Source organism: Drosophila bipectinata, chromosome 3L (genome assembly GCF_030179905.1).
Source record: "Drosophila bipectinata strain 14024-0381.07 chromosome 3L, DbipHiC1v2, whole genome shotgun sequence".
In the NCBI taxonomy this organism is placed as follows: domain Eukaryota; kingdom Metazoa; phylum Arthropoda; class Insecta; order Diptera; family Drosophilidae; genus Drosophila; species Drosophila bipectinata.
Genome location: NC_091738.1, coordinates 7,304,292 through 7,328,263, shown reverse-complemented (window position 1 = coordinate 7,328,263; position 23,972 = coordinate 7,304,292). Strand labels below are relative to the sequence as shown.

The following is a 23,972-nucleotide window of genomic DNA, read 5'->3' as shown; positions in this document are numbered from 1 at the left end:
GAAAACTTGTCAAGCCAGTGTTGGATAAGTTCTGATTAGGACTGTCACTCCTTTGAATATAAATTAAATTCAAAAGGGTTTGAGATTTGTAATCAGGAAGGACACAATAGCGTACGTATTAAACTTAGAAATGCTATTAAACTTTTATTAAATGCATTTATTTTTAAGGTAATTCGATTCGTGGTAACCCTTTCAAGTTGCGATCAGCTGTTCTCCAAAGCGGCAAAAGATTTGTTTACAAAATATTGTGAAACTTAAAAAACATTTAAAAAATGGGAACTTTCGTCGTTAAGTTAATTCAGCGAACTCAACTGTCCCACAGTCAGAAGGACGTAAAACCCTTTATTTATGCGCGGAGCTGTTGGTTGGATGACGAGGCCGAGTTCGACTTCCTTTCCACGATTAACAGCCAAAACTACCGAGGAGTTCTCAAATATGAGGAGATTAAAAATGCAGCTATCGATTTGGAGCAACCATACAATGAATTCTTTGACGAGTGCAAGAAGGCACTGACCACCAACATGGGCCTGCAGGGATTTGACTATGAGATTGACGAGGAAAACGAAAATCAACTGTCTTTCAAGATGTTCAAGTGCGAAGGATTTGAGACTCTGTATTTAGATATTAACCTCCGAAAGGTTTCCAACTGCTTTCAACTACTGGATTCAGCAATAGAAATAAGCCAGCAGCAAGTTCATGAAGCACCTGCCTCTCAAAGCAGTGACACCCAAAAAAAGGGCCCTGGTTATTTAGAGTACGAGCAATATGTGAAAGATTCTAAAGCCAAGGAGCTTGAGATGATGAACAAATTTCTGGTGCTTCTCAACAGCAAGAAGGCATACATCAGGGATCTAGAGAGCCAACTGGAGAAGTCAACGAAAAACGAAGAAAAAAGTTCAGACGATGACGAGGAAGAGGTCTATGGAGCTGCCACACAGGCCATGGATCTAGACACCTTCACAAAATAAACAAAATAATATTAACTTTATGCTTGTATTCTATTAAAACCACTCATTTCCGGTATGTGCTTGAAATGTATTTGTTTTTAGTTTCTTTTTTACGATCGTTCGATTGTTGTAAAATAAATTATCTTTATAAAGTATGTATATATGTATAAATAAACAACAAATAGACATTACAACGTAATACATAAAATTACCATCAATATGAATAAAATTACAATTAGACAAACAGAAGATCGTTTTTGGAATAATCAATAGTTATCGTTGCAAGTGTCGGCATAATCATGTGTCGAAAAAGAAAACATGATCGCTGATTCAAAATGAAAAATCCTTTTACATAAAGTGTTAATATGTATGTAGTTGCTACCATATAGACGTTATGCATAAGTATGTTAGGGTGTGTAACATTTGAAGAGTAAACAATTAGAGCTGATGGTGCTGCGGAGCTGCGAGAGATCACTCAAAGGGCAAGCAGATCCTCGTCGGCGCCGGGTTTCTTTGGTGTTTTTCGTAAGCTGTCAGCTCCGGTGGATCCTTGTCCTGTCGTGGCACTGGCGGCTGAGTTCGATGCATGGATCGTTGGAAGATTTTCTGCAGCAGCAGCACGCTCCTCGAGGAATTTGTCAAACTCCGAGCTGGTTAGTTCCTCAATGCCATCGATATCCTTGTGCTTAATACGAAAAATCTTTTATTAGTTTTAATGAAATATATATTCTACTGTGCAACAAAGCAAAAAAGCCAAACAAGTTTATGTAATTTGAAGAAAACCAAAACCGAGTGATTGTGCATGAGATGAGCATAGAAAGACAAAATGCTATAGCTATATGGCTACTTACTGAGCTGCCCAACCACGCCTCCATCTCATCGATCTCATTCTCTTTCGTCGACTGTGTGGGCGTCACAGAAGAAACCAATCGATCGAAACAATCAAATAAACGAAAACCGAACGTAATTTGCATAGAACAAAAGAACCAAACAAGTTTTAAATATAAAATTTCAAATTCATAATGCCAAATAGCCAAAATAAGGTCAAAAGTAAGGGGAACGGATTGAACGCCATTAGTTAGACCAGATGCTGGCGGATCGTTACTCACTTTACTTACCACCGGCGGATCGCCGGCTGAGCGCTGCTGCTGCTGTTTGTAAGGCGAGGAAGAGGCCACACTGCCGGCAGCAGCGTCCACCGAAGGAATGTCCCGAAGTAGGTCCGATTTACTAAGAAAATCGGATAAATTATTAATTTTCTCTGTTTTTTTTTTGGTAAACTATAAGCCTTACTGGTTTCCGTCGGTGCGTGACTGGGCTAACATGTCGAACTCATCGGCGGCGCCTGCACCTCCTCGTTCCGATGTAGCAGCCGCTGCTCCACTGCCTAGGCTAAGATTTGCCAATCCTTGGGGAAGTTGCGCCTCTTCGCTGGTTTCAATTAGGTCGATCAGGAGCTGGTCACTTTTCGGCGCATTGCTTGCAGCGGTGGTAGGTGGCGGGGGAAGAGAAGCCACAACTGCTCCTGGTCCTGGAGCACCGACTCCTGGCAAACCCATAGCGGCACCCAGCACCGCTGACGGTGAAGTGACGGCTCCCGGAGCCTGAGAGCGGTTCTTTTCGTATCGCTGGTGACGCAGGAACACATTGTTTAGCTCATCGTTGATGCGCAGGAACTCTGCGGTTAGCTCATCGTCTTGGACGCGACCAATCAAGTCCACAATACGCGACTGCATCTCCTTGCAGGTGGAGGTGAGCTCGTTGAGGAGAGCATAGTCATCGGGCGACTCCTGACCTGGCTTCAAAACACTCAGCATCTCGCTGAGGATGCCCATGTTGTTGCTAACGATCTCCAGCTCCGAGCGGAGCTTGGCCGCCTGCTCGGGGGTCAAGTGCAGCGGACCTGAGCTTGTTGGAGCTGCAGCAGCGGCTGCAGCCATGTGCTGGGGCGATATTGTGTGTTGCTGGGCGGCTACCAGTTGAGGATGCACTTCGGGAACACTCTAAAAGAATCAAATGTGAGATATAGACTAACTAGTATTAGTTACTAATATTACCCTCTGTGGCGTGTAGATGGGAGCCATGGCATCCAAGTCGTTTGCTGGGAATTCTATTCCCTTGTTCTTCAGCTCCATGTACATCTGTGTAACTCCGTTTAAATCCGGCTGGTTCTTGAAAGCATCTGCCCAAATTTGTATCAGGCTTAGGACTTTTTCCTGCATGGCAGCTGGAGGATCGTTCTTTGGGCCAATAAGTTTCACCAGCTCGTTAATGAAGTCCTTCTGGGCCACCAGGACATGGAAGGCCTTGCCACAGTTCTTCACACACGTCTCCAGGACGGTCAGAGTATACATCACCACCTGGTTGTTCTTGCCTGCATTCTGGGAGAGCCTCTTGCGGATGGCTCGCATGGCGTCGCGGGCGGTGTCTGATGATTCGTTGATCATGTCGCAGATCTCCATGTTGGCGGCCCAGTTCTCCGACGCCAAATTGGCGTCAGTTGCCGCCTCTAAAGGAACGAAAAAAAAAAAATAGATGTTAAAAGCGGTTTGCATTTGTTTGTTTAACAATAAGTATGTTTATGTGAAATATACAATTTTATTTACTTAGCCAGCGAATATCTGTATGATGTTACCCTTTGTTTATTTTTATTGCCAGCTATTTTTCAGTCTAAGAACAGGTGGGTGTCGTATATAGTGCCCCCCTTAAGCTTTTCCAGTGCAATAACACGCAAAATGAGAATGCAACCCGATTTGAAAAAATATATAGAGAGATTCAGACGAAACGCATCTCTCAGATATCAGACAACCTAAATGGAAAACTAACCACAAGGCAACTATAAAATACAAACTATACAAAATATGAATTAGTAAGGCACAAATACAAACAGGTGCATGTACATACATATGTTCACGAATAGAGGCAAATGAAAATGACGGCAAAATGACGAGGAAAAGGAAAAAATGAAATAAATTAACACATTTTTTATGTAACCAGCGATGACTAATTGGCATTACTACCGTTGGAGGGGGGGAAACTACATAAAAGCAATCTAAAAACCTAACAAGAGCGCATCAATAACAAAACCAAAATGCGTTCCCTATGCCAATAATAACTTCCAATACGATTGTGTGCCAAAGGTGACCAATTACAAATACCTTGAAAATATTGCGAAAAATAATACATTACCCCCCAAATTAGTCATTACTTCCTACGTATTCAGAACTGAACATTTTGGAAACTAACAGGGCAATAAAATAATCAAAACATTGAACTCTGCTGTTGTTTTAAACCGGCTATACAAGCATACATGTATCTACGAGCAGGTGTTTGTTTTTATTTTTCTGTATATACATATGCATGTACACAAGTACATACAGTGTACAAGCTATCAGTTTGGTGTCACACCTGTGAATGGCCCTGCTTTCATGGCACCCCCATACTGGCATAAGGGTTAATCTTATCAGGAATTTCGCCAGTGTGTTAAAGTGATAACTGTTTTTGCCATAGTTAATAGTACTGGCGCAACAACAAATCACGTTAGCGATGAATGTGCCAGTTGTGGTGAGGCCCCAAAAGAAAGTTGGGAAAATTCAATTTTCCAATGCCTCAATGCCTGGGTGAGGCATTCGTTTAAAAGTGCTCCAATCAGACAATGATGGGGGCCAATGCAAATGCGCAAAAATGCACGCATATATGACCAAAAAAAAAAAAAAATATTACGATTCACGATTTATTCATATACACACCCCCACATCCGGCGGTAAGGTGCGAGGGGTGGGGTGCTGCATATAGTGGATCCCGTGGGAGGTGGGGGTTACTCACCTATGCGCTGGCCAACGGGTGTGGAGAAAACATTGCCCAGGGCGCCAACGTTGAAGAATGAAGCCATTTTTTGAGCACTTGTCTCTGTCTGCAACTAATTGTGTCTGATTCTGCTCTGCCTTACTTTTATTTTCCGCTGGAGCAATTGTTTATGCGTTTACATCTGCACTTGTAAATAGAGCTGTTTTTCCATAACGTATCTATCGATACAGTTAACTTTGGCTCTAATCGATAGATATCGATTACAGGATAGAGGCTGCGTTGCATTTTTAGTGTTGGACAGCGCGGAAATGCTGCAAACCAGCACTGTACCCTGACAACTCTGTAAAAATCTGGGAAATCTGCCATAATATTTTCAATTGGACACCTATTTACTACGAAAATCCACGAAAATGTCCCGGCAAGCTTCCAGACTGGACGCTAAGAAAGTGGTGAGTTGATTGAGATGGGGGATAAACTGCAAGGAGTCTTGGAACCGGGAAAAATCCGTGCAATAGTTGTAAGGTTAGCTTTTGCTAGAATCTATTGAAGTGCCACCCACCCTCAAAATCGGCTTCATTCGCTTTTCCAGTAAGTGTGTTGAGGGCTTGAGGGACACAAATCCGGGCTATGGAAAACCATTTTAGCGCTACACGCCCCACAGCCACGTCTAGAATGAGCACCGCCGCCGCCACCGCCAACAGCAATAGCCACAACAACAGTGGTGTCAATGCCAACAGCCATGGAAACAATGTGGCAGCCGGATCAGCCAATGCTCAGCCGATTCAAGTGATACCCATGCCCGCCGGCATGGGCCTACTACCGGCTGGAGCGGCTCAAATTATAATTGGCCAACAACCCCAGGCGCAGGCCGCAACGGCAGGTCTGCAACCTCAACTAATCCCTCTGCAAGCCAACCAGATTATGCTTCAGGCGCAGCAGCAGCCACAGATGCAGGTGATGCAACTGCCGGATGGCCAAACAATCTTCTATCAGACGCCCACTATTGCCGCCCTGGATCCCAATGCGGCTGCAGCAGCGGCAGCTGGTTTGACGCCCCAGCCCTCTTCCCATTACCTCAATATCAATGGACAGCTGGTGCAAATAACTCCAGCGGCTAATGCTAGCCAGGCGACAGCCACTGGTGGTCAGCAGATCATCATGGTGCCACAGACAGCCATGGCTGCAGTCAATCCCGCAGCAGCGGCCGCCGGAGCCACAGGCGTTGTGGTAGCCCAGCAACCGCAGCAGCAACAGGCCCAATCGCAACCGCAGCCACAGCAACAACCGCAGTCCACATCAGCCGCTGCTAACTCTTCCGCCAACAATATTAACGCCGATGTCAGCACCAGTACCACAGGAACAAATACAAACAGCGAGGACGAGAGCTCCAAGGGGGAGGCGGACGAGGAGCCGCTCTACGTGAATGCCAAGCAGTACAAAAGGATTCTAATTCGGCGGCAAGCCAGGGCGAAGCTGGAGTCCCGTATACCCAAGGAGCGCTGCAAGTATTTGCATGAATCTCGACACCGGCATGCCATGAACAGGGCCCGAGGCGAGGGTGGACGGTTCCATTCGGCCCAGGAGAAGGGCGATCAGTCGGGCTCGGATGGCGGTAGTCTACCGATGTCGCAAAGCAGTAGCGTGACCCTGAGCAGAGGCACAGCCAGAGCACCACCGAAGCTGATCGCGCCGCACCAAACACCCAGCATCACCATCACGGCAATAAAAACGGAGTCGTCGCTGTAGATACACACACACACAACTAGATGATAGTTCATAGTCCTAAGTCGTGCTAACGCCACACTCTGTGTCACCCACCTGTGTCCAACCTTAAATCCATCCGAGTTTTGGTTTTAAATCCTGGTACTATTGTACTTCAGGAGCCAGCAAGGGTGTTGTAATTTTTTCTTTAATTCGTTTTCGAAGCCATTTTCCAGTCACTTTTCCAAAAATCTATTCAGCATTATTTATATTATTATTTATACACCAATTATACCATTTACAACAATGCAATATTTAAGGAAAGTTTACTTTTAAAAGTCTTTAATTTTTTAAAATTGTTTTTAGTTTAAATTTACAATTTTTTTTAGTTAAAATTTACAATTTTTTTAATTTGTTTTGAAGAAAATAGGCATATGTGCTTGTAGCGATTTTTGGAATGGTGAAAGGAGGTTGAAAAGAAACGAATATAGTCACCGCATTATGGAAATTAAATACTTAACCTTAAACCCAAACAATTACCGACAAAATAAGATACTTATGAGGGGCAGATACAAATGCAATCAGAAATTCCACTCAATAAATACCAAGAATTGTTTTTAAACTTAAGAACATGTTTGATTTGTGGTTGTTGTGGATTGATTTTTATTCGCTGTCTGCTTTTCTTTACTTTCTATTTCATTTCCATTTGTACGAAAAAAACCCAGAACTCGGAGTTCCTGACACTCACCTACGGGGCACTGGTCACCCAGATGTTGCGCGACTTCGAGAACGTCGAGGATGTGAACAAGCAGCTGGAGCGGATCGGCTACAATATGGGCATGCGCCTGATTGAGGATTTTCTGGCCCGCACCTCGGCGCCCCGGTGTTTGGAGTTGCGAGAAACAGCGGACAGGGTACAGCAGGCGTTCCGCATCTACCTCAACATCCAGCCCACCATCTCAAACTGGTCGCCGTCGTCCGACGAGTTCTCGCTCTTGTTCGACAGCAATCCGCTGACGGAGTTCGTCGAGCTGCCGCCGGACTTGACCAATCTACGCTATAGTGCCATCCTGAGCGGCTGCATCCGCGGTGCTCTGGAGATGGTACAGTTGGAGGTGCAGTGCTGGTTCGTGCAGGCAAGTCATGTTCATGTGGAATACTTGGTTCGCTTTGTCTCTAATCTAGTGTGCTTTGTGTGTGGTCGCAGGATCAGCTGAAGGGCGATAATGTGACGGAGCTGCGCGTTAAGTTCGTGCGGCGTCTAGAGGAGGTCATACCAGCTGGCGAGGATTAGAAAACAAGTGTGGATCAGAGCGAGTACTAGGAGTATACACATTTAAGGGGTCAAGAAGCACATTCTGTAGAATTAAAAGCCGCATCTCAGCATCTGCAGTCCACATTCCGGAGCCAACAAAAGCAACAGCAACAGCAGCAGGAGCAGGAGCAGCAACAGCATGGGCAACAAGCAACATCTACAGCTGGAGCAGCAATATTGGAGCAATAATAATCCTTACAACAAGTTTAGTTTTATGTTTTATTCGACTTTATACAGATGATTTGTTTTTGGACATAAAAGACAACAGTAACAACTAATTATCTGTTCATATTTGGCATGTTATAAAGCGTCATAAACCCGATAAAAAAAAAAAAGAAACATGAAAGTAATCTGATATATTTTACATATAATATTATTTGAACCCCTCCTCATAAATATTCCATGATTTGCCTTGGATCGGGGGTAAATATTAAATTATAATGGTTAGTTCTAGATAAACAAGTTAAATATATAAACATGTGTGTAATATATATAAAAGTACAAAAACAAGAGCTTTAGATTAATCATTAAGGGGAGCTATAACTTTAGATAAGCTCTCGATATCGCCCTATAATGGATTTATGGCGACAATTGGCAAAAGGCTTGGCGGAAGCTGCTTTGGATTACTAGATATGTACTTTGGGGTATAAAAATGTAGTCATCATTGGATGGTTGTAGCGCGGCCAGCCTCCGCTGGGATCACAATTTCTTGATGAATCATTTTCACTTTAAATGCAACACAAACTGTTTCAACAATTTTGGTTTTGGTTCCTATTTGATCTTTTGTTATTTTTTGTTTTTTTTTGTTAACAAATAATTGGAAAATACTTTTTACAGGCACAACAATACTTAATCGATTACATGGTCTGGGCCTACGTGAAACATTGGGATTAAACTGTTGGGGATTAGTGTACATAAGTAGTTGTTGGCTTCTCAGTTTAGTTCTGTTGTGGACAAAGCATTAGGTTCAGATTCCGGCGCGTCAGAACTTTGCGGAGCGCTTGCAGCGTTTTAATGCAGATCACCACACAACAGCCGTTGGCCACCCCCTCCGCCGGACTCTTGCAGGTGCAGGACGCCCCCTTGACGGCGGTTGCGGGGGCGTTGGTGATGACCGGTGGCTCCTGGGCCTTGGCCTTGCCCGAGCAGCACCCTGAAGCGGAGGGCGGCGCCGGTGCTGGAGCTGGTTTGTTACTGGAGCAGCAGCCGCCCGAAGATTGCGATGGTGGTGCAGCAGGTGCTCCTCCCCCACCACAACAGCCACCACCACCGGATGATGAACTGCCGCAACTCTTGGCCGGCTCGGGCTGAATCTTGGGTTCTCCGCAGCAGCCGCCAGTGGTAGGGGCTGGCTTGGCCGCACCACCGCCACAGCAACCGCCGCCGGAGGAGCTGGCGTTGCCCATGGAAGCCAGGTTTTGCAGCAGCAAAGCAACATCCTCGATGTTCTGGTTCATTTCGGCCTCGCGTTTACTCACTTTTTTGCTGCCACAGATGCGCTTCCCGCCACTCGGCTTCGGAGTGGCCAAGGTCGTGGTGGTGGTCCTCGTCGGTTTCTGACTAGATGCTCCACAGTCTCCGCCATGGCAGCTCTTGGTCTGATCGCACTTGCAGTTGGTGCAATTGCAGATGCCCGCATCGGCTGTTATCTGTTTCAGAGTTGGTTTATTGTCCCGAATGTCCAGTTCCACCAAGCCAGAAGCGTCCGTTGGCACCTGAGAGGCCTGGTGGAGGGTTTCCTGCAGCAGAGCACTGTTGTTGTCGATGGTCATGAGGATGTCGTTCAGCAGGGAATCGGTCTCCATGTCCTCCTCGTTGTCGAAGCTGGAGTCCTGCTTCAGCAGCTCCTCAATGTTCTGTAGATTGAGTTCCAGGGTAGGAGTTGGTAGTGGCGGTGCCACAGTTTCCACCTCCATGATCTCGGCTTGGGGTTGTTCCATATTTCCGCTGACACCATTACCAAAGGTGGGTTTCAAGTCGACGAAGCTGGGCATCTCCGTGGGCAGAGCCACACAGGCATCTGTAACCGGTGCCATGGGAATGATGGGCTTGGAAAGGAGCACCCCCGCATCCGACCAGGGACTGGGTATCTCCTCCTCAGCTGCATAGGACAATTGATAGGCTTGTGATGTTTCGGGTAGGGTCAGTGGCTGATCCTCCGGAAGGATAAACACGCTCTGTAACTGATCCTGTCCCGTCAGAGTGTGCAGAACCACTCCACTATCTGTGCTGGTGGTCTCGGAGCACTGACTTCCTGGATTTAGGGCCATCATCTCCGACCTTTCCTCTCCCTCCTCCTGTTCCTCCAGCTGGCTTTGGTCCTGAAGGTTCTCCTGATCCTGCTCGAGGTCCGTGAGCTTCCCCTGCTGCGGCTTCAGCGGCCTCTTCTTCCGGCCCTTGTTGGTCAGCTGGCGCTGATGGGTCTTTTTGTGCGACTTGAGGCTGTGTGATGTGCTGAACGACTTCTGGCAACTGTCCTCCTGACAGGGATACGGTTTCTCGCCGGTGTGCGTCCTCCTGTGCGTCTTCAGGTGATGCGAGGCGGTAAAGGCCTTGCCGCAGTCGTCCTCCGGGCACTTGTACGGTCGCTCCTGGGTGTGGGTGCGCATATGCTTCTTCAGGTCGCTCAGGGTGGTGAAGCACTTCTGGCACAGCTCGCAGTTGAACGTCTCCCCATTGTGTAGCCGCAAGTGAGCGTGCAATCTGTCAGATAGAGAGTGATTAGCCCACTGCAGCCATTGGTCTATTCTGAGTTATCACCCCATCGATTTTTGAATGAGCTCCGACTCACCTGTATCGGGTGTTGAAGGCCTTATCGCAGCCAGTCACTTCGCATTCGTAGGGCTTCACCTTCGTGTGGACACGGACGTGGATCTTCAGGCTGTACGATGTCAGGAACGCTTTGTTGCATCCATCCTCGGGGCACTTGAAGCTGTAATCGCCTAAAAAATTCAAATAACATTTAAATAATTGGGATAATATTATAAATCGGTAATCACTAGTTCCTAGTCGATATAGGGCGTAGGGTTTTAAAGAAAAAGATAAAGATATTGTGAAATCAGGCATCTATAGCTATGAGTCATTTTATGGTTATCATCCACACAGGAAACAAACTCATTAGAGTGCCTCTTATCAATTAAATGCCCATTTATGTATTTCTTTACGAAAACAACGAGTTTTTCCAGTGTAACAGCGACAAAGGCAATTGAATAATATGATATGACGTCTCGAGTTCTATATTTCTGTTCATAAACTTCCTATTCTTCAATTCTATACAAATTTGCGATAAATCTAGAAATCAAATATTTTTTAGATTTTTTTTCAAAATTTTCTATGGGGTCCCCTTCAAAATCTGGGGAAAACGCAAGGAAGGGCCTTATGGTCCACTTGGAAGGCTGTATCTTCGCCAATAATTATCGGATTCTTGAGAGGATTACCTTAATCGATTTGTGGATCGATTCTCCACAAAATTGCATCAAAATCTAAAAACAAAATATTTTTTAGATTTTTTTCAATATTTTCTATGGGGTCCCCTTCAAAATCTGGGGAAAACGCAAGGAAGGGCATTATGGTCCACTTGGAACGATGTATCTTCGCCAATAATTATCGGATTCTTGTGAGGATTACCTTAATCGATTTGTGGATCGATTCTCCATGAAATTACATCAAAATCTAGCAATCAAATATTTTTTAGATGTTTTCCTAAATTTTCTATGGGGTCCCCTTCAAAATCTGGGGAAAACGCAAGGAGGGGCATTATGGTCCACCTGGAACGCTGTATCTTCGCCAATACGTATCGGATTCTTGAGAGGATTACCTTAATCGATTTGTGGATCGATTCTCCATGAAATTGCATCAAAATCTAGGAATCAAATATTTTTTAGATTTTTTTCAAAATTTTCTATGGGGTCCCCTTCAAAATCTGGGGAAAACGCAAGGAAGGGCATTATGGTCCACCTGGAACGCTGTATCTTTGCCAATTATTATCGGATTCTTGAGAGGATTACCTTAATCGATTTGTGGATCGATTCTCCATGAAATTGCATCAAAATCTAGGAATCAAATATTTTTTAGATTTTTTTCAAAATTTTCTATGGGGTCCCCTCAAAATCTGGGGAAAACGCAAGGAGGGGCATTATGGTCCACCTGGAACGCTGTATCTTTGCCAATTTTTATCGGATTCTTGAGAGAATTACCCTAATCGATTTGTGGATCGATTCTCCATGAAATTACATCAAAATCTAGGAATCAAATATTTTTTAGATTTTTTCAACATTTTCTATGGGGTCCCCTTCAAAATCTGCGGGAAACGCAAGGAAGGGCATTATGGTCCCCTTGGAAGCCTGTATCTTCGCCAATAATTATCGGATTCTTGAGAGGATTACCTTAATCGATTTGTGGATCGATTCTCCATGAAATTACATCAAAATCTAGCAATCAAATATTTTTTAGATTTTTTTCAAAAATTTCTATGGGGTCCCCTTCAAAATCTGGGGAAAACGCAAGGAAGGGCATTATGGTCCACCTGGAACGCTGTATCTTCGCCAATAATTATCGGATTCTTGAGAGGATTACCTTAATCGATTTGTGGATCGATTCTCCATGAAATTTCACCAAAATTTAGGAATCAAATATTTTTTAGATTTTTTTCAAAATTTTCTATGGGGTCCCCTTCAAAATCTGGGGAAAACGCAAGGAAGGGCATTTTGGTCCACTTTGAAAGCTATTTCTTCGTCAATAATTATCGGATTCTTGAGAGGATTACCTTAACCGATTTGTGGAACGATTAAATTCAAAAATATTGTATAAGTTTTATAAAAGACTCTTTTAAAAGACTTAATAAAGTAGTTTTAGGAGCCCTACTCACCTGTGTGTGTCTTTAAATGCGTTCGCAGATTTCCAATCGTGCTGTAGCTGCGGTAACAGTTCTCGTAGTTGCATCTATAGCGACTAAGAGCCTCGTCGGAGCTCTATAGTGGGGAGAGCAGAGATAGCATTATCAAGTGAATTCGAGGCACTTGTGGGTTGATGGGACAGTTCGATCAAATGGGGGCATGCGGGATTATTGGGTGAGAAATGGGGCAGATGGGGCAGCACGAGTTCGAATCAAGCTACGCACTACGCACCGCTTTCTTTGGTTAACAAAACTTGGTTACACGCCTACAGAATCGGAATCGGAATCGGAATCGCAGGAATCGGAATCTCCGCTAACACTAGGATTAGGATGGCGAATCGCTACAAGAAGCGTTAGTTAAACACTTGGCACTAGCTTGGCTAGGATGCTGAATTGGATTGCTGATTGGGTGTGATACCTCGTAGGCCAGTGCCATGAGCTGATCATTCTCATCCTGATGCCCGACCTCGTCCTCCTCATACTCCTGGTCATCTTTGTGCAAGACGCCCGGCTGGATGCAGTGCGCCAGCTGCTCATCCTCGTCCAGCTCATTCTGATCGTAATCGTCCACATAGCTGGAAGATCGTTTCAAGAAAAAAAAAAGAAAAGGGGAAGGCCGGAGGCCACAAGAATTTATCGGATCGGCAGTTGGAAACAAACAGAAAATCGCATCGCATCGGGTGGGGCTTTTTTCCTCCCGATTTGTGTGTCAGTGGGCCGTTAAGATCTTTGTATATATAATAAACGCAACAAGTATATATGAGCATATAGACATGAATATATAAAAACTGCACAGATTGTGATTAGTCGAGTTAGAGCGTCAACAAAAAAACACTTAAAAAAAATGGAAAAATTTAAAACCTAGGGTTCTCCCTAGAATCCCTAGAAATAACAACAAATAAAGCTTATATATAAAAAAAGTTTTTAAATCAGCTAGAAAATGTATTCTTTAAAAAATTGAGAAAAATATACAACATTTTTGACAAAAGAAAATTTAAAGGGAAAAACACAAAGAAGGCTCTCTGGAGGCTTTTCGGTTCTTATTAATCAGATTAATTAATATTTAATGTTGTCATGGCCAAAACATAACAAATGCCAAAGGAAAATAACAAACGGCCACCGAAACTATGGCGAACCCCAGAGAGAAAAATAGGAAAATCTAGTATTGTAGTACCGCCAACAAGTGCGTGGGCGTTGCGACGGCTGGCTGGCTGAGTGACGGGCAGCGTGCCCCGCCTGGCACCCCCAGACCCTCCCCTTTTCGTATCCCTACCGCCCATCCCAGGCCCCTTCTAATCGCAGGAGTGCTGAAAAATGAGAAATATGATTGAGGGAACACTACTCATGGCGGTAAAAATAGCCAAAAAGGCGTCGTCGCCCAAAGGCTGAGAAAAAAAAAAACATCAAGGCATAGATGAAAAATTGAAAAATTATTGTACCGCAGAATAATGAAAATACCAAAGGCAACAACAACAACAACAACTATGTATCTAAAAGTGCGGACCAACCCCATCAAAACAGATCATTTAAGACTTAGGAGCAGGGAAAATTATTTTATGACTATTTTAATACCTATCGAGTGAAAATTATTAAAAATATGTTTAATAAGTTTATAAATAAAATGATTTAGAGGGTGACGCATGAGTTAAGGACCCTAGATACCTAAAGAATGTTGCTGTTCGAAAATAGAGACTGAGATATTTTCCAAACAAAAAATATATTTCTCAAAAACATGACTTACAGGGTTTTTAATCTTTTTTAAATTGTTCAGTTATTTATTGAAATTAGGTTATATTTCGTAGAATTATTGAGTCTTATATCATCCTATCGAGGGTTAAAAAGTTAGGCATCCTAGATACCTAAAGAATATTGCTATTCGAAAATAGAGAATGAGATTTTTTCCAATAGGTATATTTGAAAAACATCTTAATTTTGTTTAAACATTAAACATTTATTTAATTAAACATCATAAAAATATATTTCAATAGTTTATAAATAAAAATCTCGAAGCTTGGTGTATGAAATGGGTTTATATTTTGCGGAATTATTGACTCTCTTATTACCCCTTATTTTGAGGGCTCGAGTGTTAGAAACCCTGTATATGTACCTAAAGAATGTTGATTTCCAAAAAAAGAGATTGCCTTTTTTTTCTAATAAATATTTTTCTAAAATTTTTCCAGTTTTTAAATAATTTGTTTAGGACCAGTATTAAATTGGGTTACATTTCGTAGAGTTATTAACTTTCTTCTAACACAATCAGGGACATAAGAGTTAGTTACCTTATCGTGATTTTCTTAATTCTAAAATGCTGTAATTAAATACAAAAATTCCATAGTTTAAAAATATAAAAATTTTCCAAGCTAAGGGCTGCAGTTATCTATTGAAATTGTTTCCTATTTTTAGTAGAATTATCGACTCCCTTATCACCCTATCGAGGGCTCAAGAGTTAAGAACCTTATAGAAGAATAGAAAAATAGAGAATTTATTTTTTTCTAAAAAATATGTTTTTAAAATAAAATTAAAATTTTCCAACCTTAGTTATCTATTGAAATTGTTTTCTATTTTGTAGAATTACCCACTCTTATCACCCTATAGACTGATAGAATAGAACCCTGTGACACAGATAGAAACTCTGCCCTTTTGGGAAATAAAAGAAATCTAGAAAAGTCTGTTTTTAGTGCCAAATTGAACTTTTTTTGTGGGAATTTCGGATTTTGGGGGGAGAATTTCACAATCACAACGCCATCATTTACAGAGTCCATTCTGTGAACCGGCACTTTAGTACCAAGTGTGAATGAGTTTTGGGAAAAAAACCGACTGTTGTACAGATATACACCTACATGGATGGATATATATGTATCCGATGGGCGGAGACTGGGACTGGGGGGGGCAGGGAGATACAATCTAAATGCGTTCATCGGTGCAACTATTTTTAGACCAAACAAACAATCATCGGCCGAAGAGAAGGCCGCGGCATGCAACTTTATGATTCCCATCGCGACACGGGCATATACGAAACTATAGAAGAGGGTACGAGAAAGTCGAATGGGTCTTGAGATTCAATATTTAAAAAAAAAAAATAATATTTGAAGAGCCAGCAGCAGCCTGAGAACACAAATCAGGCAATTAGCAACAACATGCAAACGATTCGGACACCGCGTTGTAATAAGTGGACATTGGAATGGTCGATATTTGCCAAAAAACCCCAAACCCCCAAATATCTCGACAAGGAAGAAATTTCCTCTTCTTTTGGGGGGGTTGGAACCGAAACAAAAAGTGAAATAAAATCAAAAAAAAAAGTCTGACACGTCACGACAGACGCTAGAAAAATATTTTCCTCTTCTAGATATTTTCAGTGTGTGGGCAGTGGAAAATTAGCAGATCAAGGGGAATCGCGACGAGGAGGAGGGGGGGCATCCCTGGTGGGACTGTCCCTGGGCGGGGGTCACCGAAAGCGGAGGGCACACCTGACGGCCCACTATAATTGGCCAAGCACGATTACAGACTCGAGCTCCCAGCGGGGCTCTGAATCTAAATTTCATAAATTTTTTAACGATTAAGCCATTTTTATTTTAACATTTGATTTCAAGGTCTTAAAAATCTAAACTATAAATCATAAAAAAGCAAATAAAATTATGATTTTATTAAATTTGAATTTTTTTGGAAAGGCGATGATCTTTATAATTGGTTCGAAATTCGAATCATAATCCCCCCTTCAGGGTGACATTTTTCAAAATAATTAATTATGGATTTCGTTCGATTAAAATCATTAAAAATAAAATTGAAAAAATTGCGAAGAAACTGAAACAGGTGGGCAAGAATCGTAGCCAATTAGAAAATGCAAGCAAATCTTCAGGAATTCATGCAGAAGAGAGGGGGCATGCCAAGGAGATACCTCGTCTCAACGGTGAAATACGACGGAGATGTGGCCTCCATCGAGTTGCTGTTGGAGTTGACGACGATTCCCTGGCCATTATCACAGTTGGGTAGAATTGGGGACACCCCTTCGGAGGCTGGGGGCAGCATGCTCAGCGAGACGACGGTGGGCGGCTGGACCTGGACGAGTTTCTGGTTCTCGAACTGGTACTCCAGGGTGAAGCAGATGTCGTCCAGGTTGAGCACCTGGCCAGTGTCCTCGCTCAGTGTGGCTATCAGGGGCACCTCGCCCAGACTGGGGGTCAATGACTCGGTGTGATGGTATGTGATGGGTATGACCGTAATGGGCATGGGTGTTAGTTGAGTGGCGGGTAGGGTGAGGAGCTGGTGCATTTCCTCATCCTCCCCTCCTTCCTCTGACTTGGACTGTATGTGACTTTGTAGCGATTGTGTGATGGATGTGCTGGACTGATTCTCGTAGCTGAATAGTGCATTGTAGGTGGCTTCTGAGAGTTGGACATCGTCCTGCTCGAGCGTTAGCCCGAGATCCAGCACCTGTTGCTCGCCGCTGGTGGATTCGATGGAGCCTGGTGCTCTGTAGAGGCTGTAGCTGTCCGAGTGGATGATACCCAGGCCGCTCTCCGCCTCCAGTTTCGGAACAAGTAGCTGAGACAGGGCTCCACCGCCCATCGTGCCGAACCCTCCATCAAAGTCTAGGGAAATGGATCCGGCGGAAGAGGGGGCTGGCGGAGATCCGGTGAGCGAGGTACGCGACGAGTTCGTATCGTAATCCCGGCTATCTGATAAGGAATTGCTGGTATGGCAGCTGCGCTGGTAGTAGTGCTGCTCGATGGGCAGTTGTTGTTGCTGCTGCTCGTTCATTTCGTATTATTATTTATTCGCACACCCACGCACACGTATGTACACCAAGGAACACCCGATAATCGCATATGCAGTTGGCTTCGCTTTTCTCTTGCCCGTTGCCCGTTTGTCACTTATGGATATATGTACACATGCATATATACGTTGCAAAATAATTAGAGATTTCTCATTAGTAGCGGCCGCGAGATCGAAAAGCACACCGTACAGCACAACAACAAACGATTGGTCGAGTGATTTAGATTCTAGATCAGTGTGGCCACGCTGCGGATACTTAATATTTCTCTGTATGACTGATTCTACATGAGTTTCTACACGCAGTGTGGCCTTGCTACTTGCTTCTTATCGATGATCGTTCTGAGTTGCCAAGCTTTTCTAAAATAAAAACAAAGATAAATAAATAGGTTTATATGTATATTTATTTAGTAAGAATAAAGTCTCTTAAATAACTAAATTTATTTGAAAAATCTGGAAGCTTTTAAATCATTTATACTTTTTGAAAACTGATATTTATTATTGTATATTTTATACTTTTATTTTGATACTACAACCATTAATAATAATAGAATAGAATATTAGAATTTAGGCCATTAAATTATAGGTTTTATTTTATGAAAACTATTTATACTTTTAAACTTTAAAAAAATCAATGACAAATGTTTGTTATTATTAAATGGCAGCCCCTAAAGTCCTCCAAAATAAATAAGTTAAGTACCAACAATATTATAGTTACCCCAAAAATCTACCCCACAATAAGCTTTTCCGCCACCGACCATGGGCCCGCTCCACCGTCTCTTTCACGCAGTTTCGAAAGGGTGGCAACCTCCGAGCAGCGCATATATACAAAATTCATTGATTTTGTCAACGTAAAACACATAGCGTAGTGCATAGCAGCACATAGCAAAATAGCGGAGTGCGGATCGAAATTAACTGAATTAGAAACGCTGGTGGGGCATCTGCAACTGCAATTGCAATGCAAACGGTGTGAACGGTCGAAAAGGGGCCGCGTTGAAGTCGTACCTGCGTTGCCAATCAGAACGAACGCTGCTCCCAATCAGAAAAATACGGATACGGTATACAAGGGGGGTGGGAGCGATACAAAACGAAACGAAACGAAAGGAAAGGAAAGCAAAGGCGCAGCAAACGAGTGCAGAATAGCAACAGGAAAGCGGAATATGCAATAGGCAGTGGGGCCAATCGGAAAATGACCAGCGTTGTGCCACTGATCACGGACTAACGGAGACGCATCCGGCCGTAAAATGCCCCGGACCACTTGCAGGCCAAGTGAATGCGCAGCTAACGGAGGTCAGGATGAAGCTAACCCGGAGGCAACTGCAAATGCCAACAATAACAACAACAGCACCACTACCAATGGAGGTGGAGTGCCTGTTGTCAAGCAGGAGCTGGAAGCAGCTCCTCCAGTTTGCCACCGGAAATCGGAGCGCCGAAGAGTGGCCCGCGACATCTTCCTGGTCTTCGAGGAGCAGTCCAGCCGGCGGCGGGGGAAGGGTGCGAAGGGCAAGAATAACCGGGCCAAGCAAAAGTTTGGACACTTGAAGGTGGCCAACACGCCACGGATCAACAAGAATGTGCTACGCGAGATCAAAACAGAACCAAAGTGCAGTACGGCCGTGGAGCTGCCACCCCTCGCCGTTCCTCCAACTCCTATCCTTACCTCCACTCCTGCTCCTGCTCCAGTTCCAGCTCCCGCTCCTCTTCCTTCAGTGAATCCTACCCCTGTAATCCCTCCTGTCCAGAATACAGAACCAGCCAAATCCTTGCCGCAGACTGCTGCCGTAAAACTTGAAACCAAAACAACAGCTCCAGCCCCAAGAAGAATCAGCCCAAAGCTCAGGGCCCAATCCAAAGCCCAGGAGGTGGCGACTGTGCCGGAGCCGCCTGCTGTCACTCCCACACCTGCAGCACTTCCAAATCCTCCTGTCAACGCTCCCACGTCCCACGAAGCCTCGCCCGCAACTCCCAGCGTCAACCCCATCTTCCTGTGGGTCAAGCAGGACGATACCCGGATCGTGGAGGTGCGCTGCGAGGACTACGATAAGCGAAACCGGATACGTTTGACGAAGACTACCAACGGCTGGCGGTCCATGCCGCGCACAGATGCTTCCTCCACTAGGATAGTGAAGTTCTTCCACGGCTCCACCGCCCCCCTGATGAAGGTGAAGCGAGAGCACCACCAGCTCCAGGCCCAGGAAGCGGAGGAGGAGGAAGAGGAGCACCACGAGACGCAGGAGGAGTTGGAGCAGCACGAAGAGGAGGCGCAGCTGCCAGAGCCGCAGCTGCCGGGTATTGCCCAAAATCTGCTGCACGACTGGGAGGACAGTGCCACCCAACTGCCGGATGAGGTAGAGGAGGAGGATCAGGAACCGGAACAGTTCGAGAACGGCCATCTGCCCACGGTTATCGAGGATGTGGTGGTGCTGCCACCGACCCAGCAACCAGAATCGAATACACCAGAGCCCACGCCCTGCTTCGACGGATTGCTTGACAGCGAGGAGACCAACGCCTCCACCAAGGCCACAAAGACCAACACGCCCACATATCAGAGCTCCACTCCATCGCCGATGGAGCTGCAGCTATGCCCCAAGACTGGCCTCTTCCTGCCCAAGGGGGATATCGCCTTGGTGCCAGCCACCGAGGAGGCGTCACCCGTCGAAGCGGAGCCGGACAAGCCGCTGGCTGGAGGGGGACACGATTCGGTGGAGAGCCTCGATGCGAATACCAAGAACTTGAAGGATCTTCTGGACGACGCCGACGATCTGCTTCAGAACTGCAGCAGCGACAACGGGAGCAGCGGTGCCGACTTGCTGGACTCGCTGGTGAAGCGCAGCTGCGAGGACAATCTCGTCCAGGAGAGCAGCACAGGGGCCGAGAACAACCAGCAGAACTCCTCATCCACGTCCGACGAACTGAGCTCCTTCTGCGTGCCCGATCTCGGCAAGGACCTGCCCAGCATTCTCAACATGGACAGCGACGATGCCCCGAAGTGTCTGTCCTTTAACGAGGCGGGCGAGATCGAGGGTCTGAACGGGGAGCTCTTCCTGGGTATTGAAGCCTTCGAGAAGCAACAGGATGCAGCGGACCGGGAACCCCATCCGCCTACTCCGGCCACGGTGGAGCTGACCCAAACGCCCACGCCGACTCCCACACCGGAAAAGGAAAAGGACCAGCCAGCGGGCGAAGTGAATCCGGAGGAGACGCCCAAGGATCTGAGCTACAAGAAGCGCGAGGAGGTGTGTCCACCCTCGGAGTCTCGCAGCCAGTGTGCTGTGACCTCCAGTTCGGACATTCTGAAGTCTCCGGAGCGGGAACTTCAACTGCCAGCCAACTCCATACCGGCAGAAGTGGAGACCACGTCGGAGACTATCAAAAACCTCATCCTGGAGCAGTTCCTCAAGCTGAACAGCAATCCCCAGCAGGCGGAGCCCATGGATCTGGGCAAGGTGGGACGAGAGGGCAAACTGGAGACCGTTGTTATCGATGATGAGGAGGGGGAGGACTCCAGTCAGCCGCTGAAGAAACGCCCGAAGGCCAGCATTAAGATGGACAAGGATCCGGACGCGCTGACCCAGCTGAAGATGCTCATCAGCAATCCGCAGTGGAAGGTGCCGGATCCCATACTCGTGCCAAAGGATCGGCTTGGTGCTGTGCTGGCCTCTCCAGCCCGCGAGATTCCCCTGCTGCTAACCACCAGACCAGAGCTAAGACTACCGGAGGCGTTCGCCTACCCGGAGATCATCCAGAATCCGAATATCCTGGTGGTAACCATGGAGCAGCTGGAGGCTATACTCAAAACGGAGGCGGAGCAGACGGCGAAGCTACCCAAGGATCCCGATCCAGTGGTGGTGGTGCCCAGCAAAGCCAGAAGTCCCAGTCCAAAGCAATCACAACCAAAATCCGTGCCTATCCAGCCAAAGCCTCCAGCAGTGGCAGTGCCTCCCGTGGCTCCCACTCCTCCATCTCCAGCGGATTCGAGTCTTTCGACGGATCTGAATGCCACCACCCTGGCGCTGCTCCAGCAGATGCTGTGGATGCCCTACTTCGGGCAGCTGTCGCAGGAGTTCTTCAAGACCATGAAGGATCCTCTGGGACTCCAACGAAAGTTTATGAGCAATCTCCTTCCGCTGTACAACAGCCAGTTCGGACTGCAGCACTTGGACGAGCTGTACAAGCATTGCATGAAACAGAAACCCGCGGAGGAACAACAGCCCAAGGTGCCCACACCGGCACCACCCCCAGCGACAGCTCCCGCTCCTGCTCCTGTTCCTGCCACGCCATCCACAACGGCTGCTGGAGCCAATCCCTTTAATGGGTTCACCAATCCTGTGGAGATGGCACTCATGCAAAAGCTGTTGCAGCCCCAGTTGCCGCAGTTCCTCAACTGGGAGGCCAACAAAGAGATGTCTTCCTCGTCGTCTAGCACATCGCATCACCACCAGGAGCACAAACGTCCCAGGCGGGAACCCGAAGCGGACTTCAGCAAGTCCAAGCAGATCCCAGTTGCAAATGCCAGTACCACTGCTCCGCCTTCAGCTGTCCCGGCAGCCGCGGCACCTGCAGCCCCTGCGCCAGCAGAGCACAAACCCCGACTGACCATCAAATCACTTTCGAATCTTTTGGAGCCGGAGGCAAACGTGGTGCCCTTGCTCAACGTGCCCTTCGACGGGATGCGGAACCGGCCCTCCATGCACAAATCGGTTCCAGACCCGGCCAAGGAGTCTGGAACCGGGCGCACCCTGCGATCCAGCAAAGCCAGTGTTACCTACAACCCCCTGGAGCAGGCCAAGCAGCAGCAGATGCACACCTCGGCCGGATCGCAGCATCAGCGGAAGCGCGGCAACATGCTGCCCCAGGATGTCCAGCAGCAGCACCTGGCCGAGGCGGCGGCGGCGGCAGCAGCAGCAGCCGGAGCTGGCGGAATGGACGCCAATTCGGCGTTGTGGCATCCTCTTTTCGGCAGGTTGGTATCATACTTTCATTCCAAAATCGGTGATCCTCAAGATTCTATCCTTTTGGTGCAGCAATCCGAAGCAAGGATACAACAGCCCCTGGCAGTGGACCACAGTGACGGCCACCGGCGAATGACAGTCAAGCCGGGCTCAAAAGGAGCCAGCACCTGCAGCGGGACCGGTATCCGGATCCAGAACGGCCAGCTTCGAGGAGCAGCAACAGCAGCAGGACTATAACTACCATGCCGCCAAGCAGCAACAGCAACAGCAGCAGCAGCAGCAGCAGACTCAGCAACAGCAACCACAACTTCCAGCAGCCAACAATCAAAACCATAGCAACAGTAGTAGCAACAAGTATTGTTATCCCACGGCGGCGGCGGCCATGGAGAACATGTTCCAGAGCAATCAGATGGCGGCCGCTGCCGCTCGCGAATCGCTGCTTAATTCGTATCTGTATCAGAAGGATGGCGATTATATGTCGGAGCAGGGCTACTGGCAGCAGCATCAGCATCAACAACAGCAACAGCAGCAGCATCACCAGCAGCAGCAGCAGCAACAGCAACAGAATCAGCAGCAACATCAACAACATCAACAACAGCAGCACCAGCAACAGAAACATCTTCAACAGCAGCAACAACAACAACAGCAGCAGCAATGGGGAGGCAGCAACAACCAACGGGGAAGTAACTACGCCAACAACTATGCTGCTGCAGCCGCTGCATCAATGTACATGCAACATTTCAATCCCTACATGCAACAAAAGGCGGCACTGTTGGCGGAGAAGCTGCAGAACAGCACCGGGAGTAGCAAGCATGGACGCTTTGGCGGCGACTACGGCTAGAGATCGTGGATAGCCCGACACATTGCATATTAACATAAACGTATAAGGCATATATAGCACTTGTGTGTAATATTAACTACAAGTATATATATACATATATATATATATATAGAGGCATCGTATTGGCCGTTTTACCGCCAGGAATTGGTAAAGGATAATTATGATGATTTTCCTTTAATTTAATACACAGGAATAGTAACAACAAGGTAACCCGAAAGCAACAACAATAATTTATAAACAAAACCATAAAAAAAGGGAAAAAAACTTAAATTGAATTAGTAAAAATTTGTTATTGGTAGTTTGTTAAAAAAAAAAAAAAAAACGGCATAAGAAAAACGAAAACTAAAAAAAAAAAGTAGTAGAGCGACAAAAAGCAGAAGGCGAAAAAAAAAACCTAATTATTGTATTATTGTTAACCAAAATCTATTATTATTATTATTATTATTATCTCATGCTGCGTTATATTATTATTATTAACTCGTGTGTCTGTATATAGCGTTTTTATCTAGATGTATTACCACTTAGTGAGCCCCCGTGAAAACCCTAACCCAGATCCCAGGTCACGCTCTCCCTAATCCTTAATCGCCAGGACAATCCTAACTCCTCCTAATCCTAATCCTAATCCTAACCCAAAAAAAAAAATCGAACCGCAGCGCTAAAAGGCAAACAACCAATTTTGTATTCATTCCGAAATGTGTTTTCTTTTTTTGTTTTTACTAGTTATTACGCTGATTATTTATAAACT

General features: G+C 45.8%; 7 protein-coding genes across 11 annotated transcripts; 5 read left to right on the top strand and 2 right to left on the bottom strand.

Moving 5' to 3' along the window:
* Nucleotides 1-3: 3 nt before the first annotated feature.
* LOC108119586 (DNA repair protein XRCC4) lies at nt 4-1,129 on the top strand. Its single transcript, XM_017232842.3, has 2 exons — nt 4-111; nt 169-1,129. Exon 2 carries the CDS (start codon nt 273-275, stop codon nt 966-968), a length of 696 nt encoding a protein of 231 aa, XP_017088331.2. The 5' UTR covers nt 4-111; nt 169-272; the 3' UTR covers nt 969-1,129.
* On the bottom strand, nt 1,015-4,989 carry LOC108119585 (TOM1-like protein 2). 2 transcript variants are annotated; one of them, XM_017232839.3, is made up of 6 exons: nt 4,773-4,989; nt 3,005-3,456; nt 2,241-2,950; nt 2,057-2,177; nt 1,799-1,849; nt 1,015-1,632 (listed from the first exon to the last, which is right to left on the bottom strand). In XM_017232839.3, exons 1-6 carry the CDS (start codon nt 4,837-4,839, stop codon nt 1,423-1,425), a joined length of 1,611 nt encoding a protein of 536 aa, XP_017088328.2. In that variant the 5' UTR covers nt 4,840-4,989; the 3' UTR covers nt 1,015-1,422. The 2 variants fall into 2 exon arrangements, with proteins under 2 accessions (XP_017088328.2, XP_017088330.2); XM_017232841.3 differs by lacking the exon at nt 1,799-1,849.
* Nucleotides 4,990-5,061: 72 nt separating this feature from the next.
* On the top strand, nt 5,062-7,085 carry Nf-YA (nuclear factor Y-box A). 2 transcript variants are annotated; one of them, XM_017232822.3, is made up of 2 exons: nt 5,062-5,203; nt 5,344-7,085. In XM_017232822.3, exon 2 carries the CDS (start codon nt 5,382-5,384, stop codon nt 6,498-6,500), a length of 1,119 nt encoding a protein of 372 aa, XP_017088311.2. In that variant the 5' UTR covers nt 5,062-5,203; nt 5,344-5,381; the 3' UTR covers nt 6,501-7,085. The 2 variants fall into 2 exon arrangements, with proteins under 2 accessions (XP_017088311.2, XP_017088312.2); XM_017232823.3 differs by having other exon boundaries at nt 5,144-5,276.
* Bet3 (blocked early in transport 3) lies at nt 5,063-8,169 on the top strand. The gene is made up of 3 exons (XM_017232824.3): nt 5,063-5,203; nt 7,181-7,591; nt 7,663-8,169. Exons 1-3 carry the CDS (start codon nt 5,165-5,167, stop codon nt 7,747-7,749), a joined length of 537 nt encoding a protein of 178 aa, XP_017088313.1. The 5' UTR covers nt 5,063-5,164; the 3' UTR covers nt 7,750-8,169.
* Nucleotides 8,170-8,587: 418 nt separating this feature from the next.
* On the bottom strand, nt 8,588-17,676 carry MTF-1 (Metal response element-binding Transcription Factor-1). Of its 3 annotated transcripts, XM_017232819.3 has the most exons (5): nt 16,560-17,676; nt 13,083-13,239; nt 12,638-12,740; nt 10,562-10,712; nt 8,588-10,473 (listed from the first exon to the last, which is right to left on the bottom strand). In XM_017232819.3, exons 1-5 carry the CDS (start codon nt 17,420-17,422, stop codon nt 8,709-8,711), a joined length of 3,039 nt encoding a protein of 1,012 aa, XP_017088308.2. In that variant the 5' UTR covers nt 17,423-17,676; the 3' UTR covers nt 8,588-8,708. The 3 variants fall into 3 exon arrangements, with proteins under 3 accessions (XP_017088308.2, XP_017088310.2, XP_070136402.1); XM_017232821.3 differs by lacking the exon at nt 13,083-13,239 and having other exon boundaries at nt 17,096-17,672; XM_070280301.1 differs by lacking the exon at nt 16,560-17,676 and having other exon boundaries at nt 12,638-12,738; nt 13,083-13,101.
* Nucleotides 17,677-18,250: 574 nt separating this feature from the next.
* On the top strand, nt 18,251-23,914 carry LOC108119599 (nascent polypeptide-associated complex subunit alpha, muscle-specific form). Its single transcript, XM_017232857.3, has 2 exons — nt 18,251-22,397; nt 22,459-23,914. Exons 1-2 carry the CDS (start codon nt 18,679-18,681, stop codon nt 22,520-22,522), a joined length of 3,783 nt encoding a protein of 1,260 aa, XP_017088346.2. The 5' UTR covers nt 18,251-18,678; the 3' UTR covers nt 22,523-23,914.
* On the top strand, nt 22,629-23,227 carry LOC138926225 (myb-like protein AA). Its single transcript, XM_070279450.1, has 2 exons — nt 22,629-22,727; nt 22,985-23,227. The coding sequence occupies exons 1-2, from the start codon at nt 22,629-22,631 to the stop codon at nt 23,225-23,227; spliced, it is 342 nt and encodes a 113-aa protein (XP_070135551.1).
* Nucleotides 23,915-23,972: the final 58 nt, after the last annotated feature.

Bases quoted from the DNA above. Each gene is read 5' to 3' on its own strand.
- Nf-YA (XM_017232822.3), top strand. From the start codon at position 5,382: ATGGAAAACCATTTTAGCGCTACACGCCCCACAGCCACGTCTAGAATG.
- LOC108119586 (XM_017232842.3), top strand. From the start codon at position 273: ATGGGAACTTTCGTCGTTAAGTTAATTCAGCGAACTCAACTGTCCCAC.
- Bet3 (XM_017232824.3), top strand. From the start codon at position 5,165: ATGTCCCGGCAAGCTTCCAGACTGGACGCTAAGAAAGTG. The intron at 5,204-7,180 runs GTGAGTTGATTG...AAAAAAACCCAG, and splicing joins GACTGGACGCTAAGAAAGTG to AACTCGGAGTTCCTGACACT. The intron at 7,592-7,662 runs GCAAGTCATGTT...GTGTGGTCGCAG, and splicing joins TGCAGTGCTGGTTCGTGCAG to GATCAGCTGAAGGGCGATAA.
- MTF-1 (XM_017232819.3), bottom strand. From the start codon at position 17,422: ATGAACGAGCAGCAGCAACAACAACTGCCCATCGAGCAGCACTACTAC. The intron at 12,741-13,082 runs GTATCACACCCA...TCCCCACTATAG, and splicing joins TCATGGCACTGGCCTACGAG to AGCTCCGACGAGGCTCTTAG. The intron at 10,474-10,561 runs GTGAGTCGGAGC...TCTATCTGACAG, and splicing joins GCCTTCAACACCCGATACAG to ATTGCACGCTCACTTGCGGC.
- LOC108119599 (XM_017232857.3), top strand. From the start codon at position 18,679: ATGCCCCGGACCACTTGCAGGCCAAGTGAATGCGCAGCTAACGGAGGT. The intron at 22,398-22,458 runs GTTGGTATCATA...CTTTTGGTGCAG, and splicing joins TGGCATCCTCTTTTCGGCAG to CAATCCGAAGCAAGGATACA.
- LOC108119585 (XM_017232839.3), bottom strand. From the start codon at position 4,839: ATGGCTTCATTCTTCAACGTTGGCGCCCTGGGCAATGTTTTCTCCACA. The intron at 2,951-3,004 runs GTAATATTAGTA...TGATTCTTTTAG, and splicing joins CCATCTACACGCCACAGAGG to AGTGTTCCCGAAGTGCATCC. The intron at 1,850-2,056 runs GTGAGTAACGAT...ACGCCCACACAG, and splicing joins ATCCGCCGGTGGTAAGTAAA to TCGACGAAAGAGAATGAGAT.
- LOC138926225 (XM_070279450.1), top strand. From the start codon at position 22,629: ATGCCGCCAAGCAGCAACAGCAACAGCAGCAGCAGCAGCAGCAGACTC. The intron at 22,728-22,984 runs GTAGTAGCAACA...CATCAACAACAG, and splicing joins CAATCAAAACCATAGCAACA to CAGCACCAGCAACAGAAACA.